Raw genomic sequence first — 15,727 nt, 5'->3', positions numbered from 1 at the left:
CATGGATTCATATTTTAGTATCGTAATTGCATGTATACTGGGAAGACATCATTATCCCCATCCATGCCCAGCTACGAATCATAATAAAATACTTGTGGAACTTGGAAATCTTAACATAAAGTGTTCGGTCGGATATGTGAATCGGCCTCCGATTTGTTAATATTTAGAATATTTCTCCCATTGGAGATAATGGAATAAGAAATAATCTCTTCCAGAATGTAACTGTGGCCAGCATAAAACCTTTATTAACTGGATGTTACTGTACAGGAAACATTTTGAGTGACCTTTGACATTTTCAAAAAAAATACTCTGACTCCTACTTGCAGTTTTTGTGCTCTTTTTGTATTGAATCAAACTAAACCGTAAAACCGAACCGTACTTCGGCAGTTATTCATCGCTAGAGTGAGCAGCATACTTTCAGAATCGCTACACCGACAGTATGATTATTTTTCTCATTTTAAGATAATTTTACTCATAACCAGTAATAAAATCTGAATAACAAGTTATTATACATAGCTTTTTTTAGGGAACAAAATGTGCGAAGCAAGTGAAATGCTCTTCAACAAAAACTGCCTGCTAAGTCAGGTTTATTGTTTTCTTGTAGTCGGACCACCCGTTCACTTATTGCCTGCTTGTTAAATAAGACGTATGGATGTAAATCTATAACGATGGTGCACAATTCATAGATGTGTCGCACCCGCGCCGCACGGCCGCGTTGATGTCAACGAGTCACCGCGCTGTGAGGGACGTGTGGGAGTGGCTAGGCTCGCACATCGAAGTGTACGTGTGCTGCAGTGTGTGTGAGTGTTTGAGTGCGTGTCCATGTATGTGTGCGTATGCCAGGCTAATGCGTCATACTGCGACTTGCAGAGAAGCGCGGGAGCTCCCCTCTGCTTGCTCCCTTGCCGCTCGCCCCTCGCCGTTACGTAACGATGCTCCTCTCACGCGGTGACTGTCAACTGCTCTCTACTTGTTGCGTTATGTGCGGAGTGCGTCCACTTTGGGAAGGCCCAGTTGTGTTGCATTTGAGTGGGATGTTTTTGCGCGGACACTTCACAGCTGAGGGCCACGTTGCGAAGTAATGTCCGTCGGTATTTTGCTTGCCGCTTCACTTCCTACATTTGACGAGTTGTTCTCGGTTTCCTAGAAGGGAGACTTACACGCTTATAACATGGGGCCGGATGTTTAATCTATATCATCTATTCATTTGACTTTAGTTTTTAAAAATATTTTACTTTAAAAAAAAAAATTAAAAAAAAAAAAAAAAAAAAGATGAAAAAAATTGTTTTTTGTGGAACTGTGCTAAAGACACGGTGCCCGTTTGTACGTGAGCAGTGAGTTATTGACAAGTTGGACAATTTTGACCCGAAGTATGTGGTACCAAGCCACAAAGTTTTTGTTGAAGTTGCCTTGCCTGACCTGTACAACTCTATGTGAGAAAACGGCGAGGTGTCTCTTTGGGGAGCGGCGTATATTTGTTCAAGTGATGATGTATCCAGCACTCAGACTGTGCTTTGAAACACAATTAGAGCAGCCCTATGTAATGTGCACACATCAATGTCATAACTTCAGAGTCAAAATAAAGAAATGAATTTTTGTTTAATGGGTATCTATGAGATATTGGAGAAAAGACTAAGAAGTTGTGTGTAATGAAAAAAATAATCAGTATTTTCATTTTGACAAAACTTGCTTATCCAAATAATTCATACTCATTCTCAAAACAGCCATAGTTAATTGATTGGATAATTATTTGCTTTTCCCGAAATTAGCAAGCCACCCATGGCCCCTGAGCATCCCAACAGGGATATAACAGCCCATCTACACCGCACAAACCCTAAAAAAAAGAAAAAGTTTTTGTTTCTCCTAAATTGAAAGCATATGATAAAAACATAGCTATATTGTTGCCTTCATAGAAGATGACCAACTCGGGTACCGGAATTGTAATTATTAATATTATTATTTTTTTTAACCTAAAAGTTTTTTTTTTTTTTATTATTTTACAGTGAATGTATTTAACCATTACAGTTTGTAAAAAGAAAAAAAACAATACACACTTGTGAAAAAATATTTAAATTTGTACATGTAAAAATAATAATAATATATAAAAATAATAAATATAATAGACAAATTTGAACTGTTTATTAAGAAGTCATTAGACATTTAATATTGCATCATACAATACATACTGTACATGCATACACACCACAGTTTTGGAATCCCTGCTCTAAATTATGCTTGAAGTTATTAGTATTGCAAGTTAGAATGATGCAGATTGATTTGACTCATTTTTTAAAATTATTTTTTTTAAAACTGGGTTATGAATCGATTTTTAACGTAAAAAAACAATGTTGTATATTTGCATATCACCATCTTAAAGTCTTGTGACACTTTGCTGTGTAACTCCCACCTTAATGTTAATCATACACCAAATAAAAATGCACTAGAACTTAAAATTTAGCCTCGTTATGAATCATTCTGGACGTAATTTTAACAGCCTGAATGAATTAGGGGGCGGTGGAGACTGTTATTGAAGTGGTGCTCCTCTTGATAAAGTTCACAAAACAATAGGTGTAATAAATCCATCAGTAAGTTAATAATAGTGTGAGTAAACGCAAATACAGCTGAGGCTCTCTTTGTTGCAGCAGGTGCTGGCGGCTTGGCCTGGCCATTTTATCCGGGCGAACAATAATAGCTGTAACATGACACTTTGTTGATCTCTGCGGGGAAACTCACTATTTGTCTGCGCCCTGCACTGATGACGTCAATTGGGGAGCCTCACATACCGGGTGGCACACCTGGAGCTGTTACCCACGGGGTAGGGGGTGGGGGGGTGCATACTCTTAAGTGTGTCGCATTATCTAGTGTACACTCAGTGGTCAGAACATTCATTAACATTCAGTCTAATGAGATTCAATGCAAAAAATAAAAAATGCACTGCTCACCAGCTGAGCATCATATGGTTAATATGCACCAGAAGGAGCAGCAGAATGATTTGAATTGAAGCATTAAATCATGATGCTCAAACCTTTATTTGAAAATTATTTTACTTTAAAATTTAATTGTTAATGCTCAGCTAGAGTGCCATTTTCCTTTCTTTTTTTTTATTTGAAGCAGGCTGTAATTGATTAATGGTCTTTGCATTCATTTTAATGGAGAAAGATGATTTGACAAACACGTGTTTTGCGTTACGAGCGTGGTCACGGAACGGTTTAAACTCGTATCACAAGGCGCCACTGTAATTCTGAGATTATCCAGATAATCTGATTTTTAACTCTTTATCTTCTTGATGTCGAGGACCTCCCCCCCCCTTCCACCCCAATCTGACAGCCAGGTTTCATTTGTGTGACGGCGACGTGTGAATGAAAAGGAGGTGAAAGTTTGACTTTTAAATGTCACGGGAGCCATGACTGCAAAAACACGCACAAACACACACACACACACGCGCAGATGGGTGGCCGGGCCGCTGCTGCGTGCCCCTCAGTCGCTGCTGTCACATCCGTTCAAGACACAAACTCACAACATCGCTGCATCTGCACAAGGAGAAAAGCCAAGAACAATATTGATAGCAGACCACTTCATATGAGTGTTACTATTATAGTTAACTCATTTAGACTTAATCTACAGTGGTCCTATTCTTGTAATTGAATGTTTGCTTTAAGAGCCACTGTTAGTTCTAATTGATGAAGTCGTTTTTCCAATTCACTTACACCATAATTGATCAACTTGACAGGCCATTGCACGCTTTTGATCACATTTGTAACATTTCAGATACAAAACTGAATACACGTTAATGGAGTTTACCCTTAGCTCTGTGCGTGGCAGTGTTATACTCCGCAGTCTCCATTTTGCGGCAGCGGCCCTTAGTTTCCTCTCTGATGAAACTTGTCTCCTAATTGGAACAGACCCTCGTTCTCATCCTTTTTGGTTTTCCTTGGCATGTCGTGCAGTTAGGAAATGTTAGAAGAGAGGTGGGCAAAATAAACCATAATTGGTTTATTGATTCGGGGTTCGACTCTGATCAGGCCTTCTCGTGTGGAGTTTGCGTGTTTTCCTCATGCATGCATGGGTTTTCAGTGGCTACTCCGGCGTCCTCTCATCTAGTCAGCTGTCTTAGATTCCAGCTTTCGAAAATGGACATCTCTCATTCTGCTTCTGCAGTTTGTCGCAGCACTATTGTGAAATGGTAAATGGAACTGCCCCAAAACCGAGCTGAGAAAAACACTGAGTCGAAAGCGGTGAGGTGTCTGGGCCGGTCCACTAATATTCTAGACCGCTAACGTGGATGATCATTTTGGGGGTCGGTTTGGCAGGGCGTGTGCCGCTCAGTCTGGTGGTTTTTCTTCCGCACTTTGTAGACAAAAAATTAAGCGCAGCCCTTTTTCGGCAGGGAGATAATTTTACATCCCGCAACGATCCTCCTAACCCGTAATTACTTTAACAGTTTAATGTCACACAAGTCCCCCAACGCACACAGCACACTTCCTGTGTGCTGTTCCTTCCTCCTTCATAATTCATGCCCTTGAACGGAATTCAGGGCAGTGGGGGGAAAAAAAAAAAAAAAAAAAAAAAAGCATGACACAAAAAGCCTTGTAATTCTTTTATTTTGCACAAAGTCATTTAAATGTGTCTTAGCATGAATACTCTGTACTAATGGCAGGACGAATATTCAGAGTTTTCTGCTTTTTGCTACTTCGTGTTTTTAATCCTCAAGTGCTTTTGAAGCGGCGTAAGGGAAATTAAAGCCAATGCACTAACATCACTGTCTATGTTATAACATCATATCCAGCCGCTCCGAAGAGTAAGGTTAGCGCTGATGCTAACATAACATGAGCAGTGTCATGGCTGGGCCATCAATATCGTAGACCAATAAAAATAGGGTTGCATTGGCAATGACAGATTATATTGTCCCAATTACAAACTGGAGTACTATCAACATCACATCTTGCTTCCCATATAAATGTAATGAACAATTCATTTTAATTCATCTTTCCTATTTGAGTCCAAGAGTGGATGGATGCATTTTTCCCACAAGCCTGCAGTAATTACAGTATCATTGGGTCACTAGTGGGCCGTACCGTCCCTCCGTGGAATCACTAATCAACCTCACATTGATAATCAGTCCGTCCAGCGCGGTGATTAAGGCCGGGACGAGTCTGCCGGTGCAAAGGGGGGAAGTCAGCCCGAGCGTCTCGACCGCAACAGTGACACAACGTTGGTGCAATGCAGGAGAAGTCTATTTTTGGAGGGCTTGAGAAATGGAGGCGCTGGGGTGCACCGTTTGACGGGCAGCAAGGCGGCCTTTTTCGCCAGCGCGAAATGGGGACAAGCTGCAGATTCAGCAATGGCTTTGTGAATGAGAAGTGTGTAGGCATTCATGTCTACTCAACATATACATGAATCCCCTACCTATTCGCTGTTTGCTACTCGCCAATTCACATATTTAGTTTTTTTTTTTTTTTTCCTATTCGCCATTATTCCGTGAAAAACTGACTTGGTGCTCTTTCTATGTATAACATTATAAAATGCCACAAGATACCGCTAAAGTAATTTCTAAATGGGAATTGGTCTCAAGGAAGGATATTAAAGGGATACAGCTCAAGTGAGACACGCTTCGTATGTCTCAGAGGAGCCAAGTTTAGCATGGGTTGTTCGTAGAAGTTTTGGAGAGTCTTTGCCACATGTGCATGTACGGTACATGTGCGCTTCCGGTGCATTTTTTTCAAAATCAAGTCCATGTGTAAGTTATTTATTTTTAAGGCTAATGTAAAATGAGTTTGAAATTGTATGAGGAGGAAGCTGGCGTACCTGGAGAAACCCCATGCAAGCAAATGGAGCACCTGCAAACGCTCAGTTACCTGCACACCCTAATGAGGATGAGGTTTTGGAAATGGATGGGGGGGTCTATTGGAGGAACAGCAACTATAGAGGTAGGTACAGTATGTTCATGGTGATATGACAAGTCGACAAGGTTACAGTCTCTGCTCCACACATCCAAAACTTCCTGCTTACTTTCCTTTTATGACAAACAAACAAAAAAGCGCCCCATCTGTAAAATCCTGCGGCTCTTTCAAGCCAAAGTAGGGGCTTTAGAAGTCTGTTTTTTCTTTCTTTTCATTTTTAGAATAAAAGAAGCACATTCCTTTCTTTGACTTGGCCATAAAATCAAAGTTAGGAAAGAAAAAAACTCTTTGCCACTTATCAAGTGAGTGATTATTTTTTTTCTCTCTTGCCACTTCAACCTTCTTTATATTCTTCAAATGGCTCTTGAAGATTCCATGTCGCCCTCCACATCCCGCCTCCCTTTCCCCCTCCCCGCAACCCAGTATATGCTGATCTGATTACAAATATCTTGTCTCCAGTGGGGAATGAGTTAGCATTTGCCGAAATGCCACCATGTACGCTTGTGAATGGCAAGGAGGAGGTCTGATGGCTCTGGGCTTTTTGCACAGCAGCGGATGTGGGAGTAATGGACAGCCGGCCCTCCTCAAAGGAGTTAAACATGCACCAGGTTCCACTTTTCTCCAGCTCTCTGGAGAGCATCACTTTCACATTTGGATATTATCTGGCATATTCAAGTGTCTGTATTGAGATTGATGCTGCCCCACCTTCATTTAGTTCGGATTCTGAAGCGATGTTCCCCATAGGAAATCATGCAATTAGAAATAATCTGTCCTGTTAAATCAAGGGTGGGGCCACATTTCAGTTTTAAATTGAACTGATGGGCGAGGTCAGGTACGATGTCCGGAAAAAGAAAAAAAAAAAAAAAAAAAAAAAAAAATTGGATTGGACTGGATCTAAAATCTCCAATTTTACCACTTATACAAGCAGTCCATTCCAATGACACACTACACAAACATTGTACAAACACGTACAAAAGGGCAATGTAACAATACATTCTGGCATATATTCTTCAAACTGTGACAAATGAGTTATATTAAAAATATTTTATTGTGACTTCATCTACTTTCTTTGTTACTGCAAGTGTGTATCTCATTGCATGCACCACACTGCCCCTCAGAGGTCAAGACGTTGCACAGCAGGAACGGCGAATAAATCTATAAAAGCGATGCATTGCCACTTTATGTGGAGAAGCCAAATGCTGTTCCCACCATATTCTGACAGTATATATATTTTTTGTTATTGGTTTTATTTAAGTTATTTTTCAGTATTTCCTAATATAATTGTTATTGTATTCAATTGTAGTACATTCTTATTGTAAAAGTTAGTTTATGTAACCCATTGGTTTATTAAAAAAAAATAAAATAATGGGGCACTTTTTCTCATGCCTACCTTGCTGATTATTGTTCTCTGTTTAATTAATATCACTTCATCAAGCCTTTTCTAACATTCCATACCACAAAATAAATAAAGTATGTATGATTATTGCTGATATTGGATCGGACCGACATCGGTATCGGCCAAAACTCAAGGCTGCATTATCGGTAGAGATCGGAAGGGAAAAAGTTGGATCGGAACGTCCCTAATTTCTAATGAGCAGCACAGTGCCCCGGTGGTGAGCATCTGAGGCGCCGACCTTATGGAGTTGGTGGACTTTAGCTTCCCCCCACATTCCAAAATGTGTCTGTAGGTTTGAACATGTTGAACACTTGTGCTAATGCTGTTCCTAACCTCAAACATTGCGTGCCGGGACCCGACAAAAAACCCGAGGTTACCCTGTGTTCTCGAATGAATTGCATTTCACCTGGTACAAAAGCAGTCACATGACCAGTAGCGGTGTCATTTTGTCTCTTTTTTTTTCCATGTCGGTCGTTACGCGCTCAGTTGTATCGGTAGAAGAGGAAATATACAAGGTTAAATTCTTCGCTAACGTGAAATCAATACCGACTTGCTCACTTTGTAATCCGCCCAGGGACACACAGCAGTGCCGGATGACCAATGCGATGGGATAAAGTATTTGTCTGATGAATGATACTGTCCATTGTTCTCCCAAATGAACCTCCTGCTAGGGACAGATTTGTCTGGACATGACCGGGAACATTTTTTAACAAAACCACACTGTCATAGACCCCTCGAGTACCTCTCCTAGACCTCATCTCTACGTCTGTGTTCCTCTCTCAGTTCTGTGTCCGCCTGCGCACTTTTAACATATTTGTTTTAGCCTTTGCTTCCTTCCTCTTCCTATTTGTGTCGACTAGCAGAATGAGTCGTGACAGCTCACCATCGTTGAGTGGCTCAGGGGCCAAGAGCCCGTCGGGGAAACGTCCAAGATTATGTAATACGAAAAGCAGACACACACAGGGACATACGTACAGTGTTGGCTCCATCACCACTAAAATGAACAAAATTAAACCTATTGAATTATGAGATTATTGAAGATTTTATACATTCATGCAATCAGTTCATCATAGTCCTATTTACAAAGTCAGATATGATAGATAGGTCTCCCCGCAACCATAAAGGCGATTTCAAAACTGGATCAATTACTTTTTACCTCTGCCAAGCAAGCATTAATTGCAACACAGGAAATTCTAATTTGATGTCAGATAGATAAAAAACAAGTAGTAAATATCTAAATTAATAAGAACTACCGGTATTGTTCACACAGGGACAAAACTGACATTCATCTCTGTTGCTAACCAAACCAGCAGCATCAAAGCAAAGTTAAATAGTAACATTATGTAAAAACTACTTAAGTTATGTTCATAACTTTAATAAGTTAGCATATACAGTATCCCTAAAATGGTGGTTGGCTATTAGACGTCATACCTCAATTACTCACCAATGTGTCATCCTTTTAAGAAAAATAAATGACCTCAATTTCCAGTCAAAGATGCCTCGACTAAACCAGTAATAAGTGTACGGTAACGGTATTTCCACAAACGGAGGCTGTCCCTCTATAACAGGGGTGTCAAACTCATTTTTGTCACGGGCCACATCGTAGTTATGACTTCCCAATGAGGGCTGCTACAACTATGAACCCATATAAATGAAAGATTACCTCATATACTGTAATTACATACAGTATACACAACACATTGATGAATAGCCAGTTTTGAAATCAGAAGACAATAAAAACATCTTTTTCGACTATTACATTTCTTTTCAATATGGGATTGGTAACAAAAAAATGCTTGCAAATATCTCAATGGTATTACACCAGAACACTGAGCAATTTTGATTTGCTTTCGCAGGCCACATAAAATGATGTGGCGGACCGGATCTGGCCCCCGGGCCACCAGTTTGACACCTGTGCTCTCGAAGAATGCAATACCCCCATCCACTATATGCCGAACGTCATGTGACCAAACCCGGAAAACAGGTTAGCATAGTGTTGCGCAGTGTGGGTGGTTTGCCAACTTTTTTCACGAGTGGCCAATCAGTCTGCCTTTCTGATTTTGCCGCACACCGTCGCAATGTCGCAGATTACAACCAATCAAAATGCACATAAACTTTCAATCCCGCAAAAAAATACCTTTCCAGGTGTTCAGCAAGACACAGAACTATTATTATAATTGTTTTTTTTTTTTAAAGGGAAGATTGCACTAAAACAACTTAAGGTACGTCCATTTATTAAGTTAGTGAGATAAGTTGCGGACTTTCATTTTACAATTAGTTTTTTTATTTTGCAAGATGATGCACAAACTACTGGAGTTATTTCCACAATTATTTGACACTTTTTGCTGACGTAAATGGAGTGTAATAAGCACCATTAACATGAATGAATGGATAAACAAACACAAATATGGCATCCCGCAATTTTTTTTTTTTCTTCTCCTCAAGTTAAGCCTTGGAAGAGGTCTTGTTAGTTTTGCGACTGTCCTTTGAAGCCTCCTAAATGGAAATGTTTTCCCTGTCGCCGCTTTTACGACACAAGTCATCCCGCTTGCGCGCACAAACCGGCCACAGTCTCCCAGCGGGACCGCATCTCGGTCTCGACGTTGGCCACAAGCGGTTTGCTCACCCGTCACCGCCTGCTCCACCCAACCCACGTAGCCCAAGGTGCAAGCCGACAGAGGCAGCGAGGTGGTTTCGACTCCTGGCAGCGTTTGAGAGGCTGCTGACGTGCGTGTCGGGCAGGAAGTGTGCAAGAAGCAGCGCTGGATCCTGTTTTTCAGACCGCAAGCAACTGGAGCTGCGCCACTGCTATGACTTGCAATATAGACACACACACACACAAACACAGAGTGTACTCACCTCGACCTCCACTCATAACTTCCTCGCAAACCACTCCCGTTATACCCAAATTCCTAAATGGATGCACGCACGCAAATATGCACATTTCCGACAATCAGTGTCAATCATGCGTATGGGGGGGTTGTAGTTATCTTCACACCTCAGTGCTTATGAAAGACATCATGACGTATGACGCTCTTTCACAGTGCAAAGAGGCTTGAGCTTGTTCTCACAAAAATGCTGCAGGATTTTGTACCAAGGTAAAACATTCAAATTACAAACCCCAATTCAAATGGCGATGGTGTGTTTTGTAACACATAAATAAAAACAGAATACAATGATTTGAAAATAATTTTCAACCTATATTCAATTGAATATGCTACAAAGAGAAGATATTTAATGTTTAAACTGATCAACTATGTTTTTTTTCCCCTGGGTTTTTGTATAGTTTTGTTTTTTTTGCAACTATCCACTCAGTTTGAAATTGATGTTTGATAGACGGTCCAAAAAAGCTAGGACAGGAGCATGTTTACCACTGTGTTGCATCACCTTTCCTTCTAACAGCACTCAATAAGTGTTTGGGAACTGGGGACACTAATTGTTGAAGCTTTGTAGTTGGAATTCTTTCCCATTCTTGTTTGACGTGCAGCTGTTGCTCAGCAGTCCGGGGGTGTCCATTGTTGTATTTTGTGCTGCATAATGCACCACACATTTTCAATGGGACACCAGTCTAGTACTTGCATTCTTTTACTACAAAGCCATGCTGTTGTAACATGTGCAAAATCTGGCTTGGCACTGTCTCGCTAAAATAAGCAGGGGCGTATGCTTGGATGACAGCATTGCTCCAAAACCTGTATATACCTTTCAGCATTAATAGTTCCTTCACAGATGCACAAGTTAGCCATGCCATGGGCACTAACACACCCCCATCCCATCCCATATGCTGGCTTTTGAACTTTGCGCTGATAACAATCCGTATGGTTCTTGTCCTGTTTGGCCCGTAGGACACGACGTCCATGAATTCCAAAAACAATTTAAAATGTGGGCTTGTCAGACCACACCACACTTCGCATCAGTCCATCTCAGATGAGCTTGAGCCCAGGGAAACCAGCGGCATTTCTGGGTGTTGTTGATACATGGCTTCCTCTTTGCATGGTAGAGTTTTAACTTGCATTTGTAGATGTAGCGAAGAACTGTGTTAACTGACAATGGATTTCTGAAGTGTTCCTGAGTCCGCGTGGCAATGACCTTTCCACAATGATGCTGGTTTTTAATTCAGTGCCACCTGTGAGATCAAAGGTCACGGCTATTCAATGTTGGTTTTCGACCTTGCCGCTCAGGCGAAGAGATTTCTCCAGATTCTCCCAATCTTTTGATGATATTATGGACCCTAGATGATAAAATCCTCAAATTTGTTGCATTTGTGCATTGAGAAACATTCTTCTTAAACTGTTGGACTATTTGCTCACGCAGTTGTTCACAAAGTGGTGAACCTCACCTGGTCCCTGCTTGCGAACATCTAAGACTATCGGGTATGCTTCTTTTATACCCAATCATGGGACTCACCTCATTCCAATTAACCTGTTCATCTGCGGAACGTAACAAACAGTTTTTTTTTTTAATAATGTTTATAATTTTTTTTAGCATTCTTTACTTTCACTTTCTTTTCCTACCCCTGTCCCAGCTTTTTTAAGAATGTGTTTTAGGCATCAAATTCAAAATGAGAGAATATTTTTGGAAAAAAAAAAAAATCAGTTTGAACATTTAAAATCTTGTCTTTAGAGTGTATTCAATTTAACATAGATTCAAAATGATTTGTAAATCATTGGAATGTTTTTTATTTACATTTTAAACTTCCCAACTTCATTGGAATTGGGGTTTGTACTAGAACATTGACTTATTTTGCCAGTTGACATGAATAAATATTTTTAAACCTAATCATTTATGACCCATGACTTACGGCAGTATCCCCAGCCCCGCCTGTGTGGAGTTTGCATGTTCTCCCCGTGCCTGCGTGGGTTCTCTCCGGGGACTCCGGTTTCCTCCCACATCCCAAAAACATGCATTAATTGGAGACTCTAAATTGCCCGTAGGTGTGACTGTGCCCTGCGATTGGCTGGCAACCAGTTCAGGGTGTACCCCGCCTCCTGCCCGATGACAGCTGGGATAGGCTCCAGCATGCCCGCGACCCTAGTGAGGAGAAGCGGCTCAGAAAATGGATGGACTTACGGCAGTGGTTCACAAACGTTTTACACCAAATACCACCTAGATGGTGGTACTTTCCAAGTACCACCATAATGACCGCCATGAAAAAAACTTAGAAGGCCCAAGTGTTCATCAAAAATGAGGCAACATTTTTTTTTCCCCTAAAAATTGGGGGGGGGGAAACCCTGTCTGTTCCTGGTTAGTAGTTACAGGGTAGTTAATATCCTGTGTAAGGAGTTTCTAACAAGCCCTATGAATGCTTTTGTGGCATTATTCACACACGCACATGCACGCACGCATGGGGCAATACAAGCCTTGCTTGCGTGGTTATGACGACATCAGCTGACAAACAAAGGCGTACTCCGCCAAAAAAGAAAGGTGCGGCGACAGACGGATTTAAGAGGGTGGAATTACTTCTGTCAACATGCGTGCGCACATTCTCTGTCTGTGTGTGTGTGTGTGTGTGCGTGCGTGCATGCGAGCGAGCGTGTGTGCGCACACTTTGCCTAGGAATGGAGCGCAGCCACGTATGGTAAGAGGATCAATAGGTTTTAGCGGAGTGGAGAGCGAAGGCACACCTCTTACACAGGGTTAGGACATCCCACACAGGGAAGAGGAGGAGGGAGGGAGGCAGAGAAAGGCTCAGATGCTTCGTTGTTGTTGTTGTTTTCCTTTCACCTCTCTCCCTTTGTATTTCCTTACTTTCCTGTATGGGATGTTGAGAAAGTTAGCGAGACAAAGCAGAGAGGTTTGCAACATGCTCAGTCACGCTAATGCCACTCCTCCTCCTCTTCATCCCGCCGGTGCCTCCGCTGCCCCCCGTCAGCTGTTCTCTGGAGGAATGACTCCCTGAAGCCGGCTCACCATGTGGATGCGGGGGAGTCATTTCCAGACCTTTGCCGGAAGAATACCGAGGAAAAAAGGAGCGGCGGCGGCCCAGAGGGCTTGGCGCGGGTGGCCGCACTGCTGGGAGTCCTTACGCTGCAGTTTTTACACTGGGATTTAATTAGCTGTTTTATAGTGGGATTTTGTTCACGGATTTGATGGTGCTACTTCATTTTTACGTTATTTTTTTATTGTATCCAAAGACTTCTATTTATAGCTTGCTGCTGGACTCTTCTGGTTTACTGACGCATGGAACTCCACACATGATACCGGTGCACACTGTGGGTCTTCGCCCGTCGATAAAATACTAGAATCCGAACCGGAAAAGAGCTGAATCTACCTCAGCATGAAACCCGGACTGTGTCCAGGAGTCTCCAGTGACAGGACAATGAAGCACCTGAGCCAGTTTCCCCATAGAAGACACTCCTGGATATGGTGAGTTTCAACAAATAACTCCTGTTGCCCTTTCCGACCCCATGCAGTCTGAGGCCAGGAAACGTATTGTGAAACGGACCCAACATTTCCTGTTATTTTTCTTCTACAACAAACGTAAACAAGCGGGGGGGAATAGCAAGTGCCACTAGTTGATGTTTACTGCTTTTCAACTGCCAAATAAGCAGGAGGAGAAAAAAAACTGATAAATATCACGCTGCGTTGTTGGTCTTTCACCCGCTGTCTGGTTTTTATTAGTCATCCCCAATGAGTGTGCGTGGTCTTGTGGGAATACGGTAGTTGTGCCATAGCTACGCTCTAAAACTAAAGGAAATGCGTAGCGATGGGTCAGTAACGTCATCAGAAAGTGCTGTTTGGGATGGCAAATTGGTTCCATTTTGTGGACCCAAGGTTATCTTCTCGTCATTTAAAACAGTGTGTTGTTCGTCTGCGCCGCAACAGCACGCATGCACACAAGTCGTGAAAACACAAAGTCCAATGCAATCAGTTCTGATTAGCTTTATTATTATTTGTTGTGGCTTGGTGCTATTTAGTGACATCTCTGATACTACCACTGAAGCTGAACAATGTCCTGGTTGATTTCAACCCCTCATTCTGCATTAGTGCTGTTTATAGAGAACAGCAACCCAGGAAAAGGGTAGAAATGCCAGATTTTACAGGCAGTGTAAAAAGGGCCTTTGATGCTACCCCCGAAGCCAGAAAGTTCGATTTTGAAAAATGGCAACACAGAAAAAAGGAAGAAAATGAAAGCTTGTACAGGCATTGTTTTTTTTTTTTTTTTTTTTTTTTTTTTTTTTTTTTTTATATGGTAGTCTAAAAGGGGCATCTGATTTGACCTCCAAAGCTGGAAAATTGCCAAGGCAACTTCACCGCTGCATTCCATATTGGTGCCATTTATACAAAACAGCCACAAGGAATAAAGGCAGAAAAATGCCAGATTTACAGACAGTGTAAAAGCCTCCCACAACCTCCGAAACCAGAAAATATCAGGATCGATTTTATCCCACAAAATGCCATTTCTACAAAACCGCAACATGGAAATAAAGGCCAGCTTTTACAGAGTGTATGAACAGCATCTGATACTACCCCAGAAGCCAAGAAATTCACAAGTCCACTTTGCCCTTCCATTCTGGATTGGAGTTTTTGTACAGAACAGTCACACACAAAGAGTCAGAATGATACAGAATTTTCTATGCAGTGTAAATATGAATTTCAATATTGACTTTGTTCCCCCATTCCTTATGTGCTTTTTATATACAACAACGAGACGAAAGTAAGGTGGAAAATGCTGCTTTTTACAGGCAGTGTAAAAGGAGCATCTGATACTATCTTTAAAGTCGTGAAATCTGCGGATTTACTTGGCCTTGACCGATGTTGATGTCACCCTTTCTTTGACGTTCATACTATAGCCGGAAAATTTCCAGGTCAACTTTCTCCCCGCAATCTGCGTTTTTGCCATTCATACAAAACGATGACAGGAAAATGGTGCGAAATTCTGGATTTTCCAGGCATTGTAAAAGGGTTTTCTGATACTACCAACAAAGGCATGAAATTTGCAGTTTGACTTTGTCCCCCTATTCTGCGTCTGTGCTGTTTATGAAGAACAGCCACACAGGAAAAAAAGTGGAAAAAAACAGTTTTTACAGGCAGTCTAAAATGTGTTTCTGATTCTACCACTGATTGAGGAATATTGCTGGGTCGACTTGTCGGTGCTGTTCACTAGGGGAGTGTTCGCGGGGCTATCATCATGTTAAGGGTGAGGGAGTTTTTCACTCGGCACGCAGAGGTTGAACTGCTGCGGTAGCGGAAGAAGACATTGACGTGTGTGAAGACGTCAGTACAGTATCTTTGACTTTACTGCACGTCATGCACGGAAGAAGGCGGACTTTATACATGGGAAGGTGCAGTCAAAAAAAACCATACTGATTACGTGAAACTCATTCAAACATCCTTGTTCCTCGCTTGAATCTCACGCTGCCAGATTTTTTTGTATACACTCCTTAGAGCAGAAAGCGTTCAAAACTAGATACAGTTTTTGTTTAATATGTGG

The 15,727-nt window shown here is 41.6% G+C and overlaps 1 protein-coding gene across 4 annotated transcripts in view; it reads left to right on the top strand.

Moving 5' to 3' along the window:
- Window positions 1-15,727, top strand: part of pde4d (phosphodiesterase 4D, cAMP-specific) — a 221,034-nt gene that overhangs the window by 140,955 nt on the left and 64,352 nt on the right. Inside the window, exons 1-2 of one of the 4 annotated variants that reach the window (XM_061671887.1) lie at window positions 12,805-13,505; window positions 13,593-13,659. The exons of 2 other annotated variants lie outside the window; for them this stretch is intronic. In XM_061671887.1, coding sequence (XP_061527871.1) covers window positions 13,613-13,659 — 47 coding nt within the window. In that variant the 5' untranslated portion in view covers window positions 12,805-13,505; window positions 13,593-13,612. Of the gene's footprint in view, window positions 1-12,804; window positions 13,660-15,727 lie in introns of those variants that run through there. One more of the 4 variants, XM_061671885.1, reaches the window with a different exon arrangement.

The sequence above is a fragment of the Phycodurus eques genome, chromosome 3 (genome assembly GCF_024500275.1).
Source record: "Phycodurus eques isolate BA_2022a chromosome 3, UOR_Pequ_1.1, whole genome shotgun sequence".
Lineage (NCBI taxonomy): Eukaryota > Metazoa > Chordata > Actinopteri > Syngnathiformes > Syngnathidae > Phycodurus > Phycodurus eques.
Note: the sequence above shows the minus strand (reverse complement) of the source record. Positions and strands in the feature narration are given on the sequence as shown.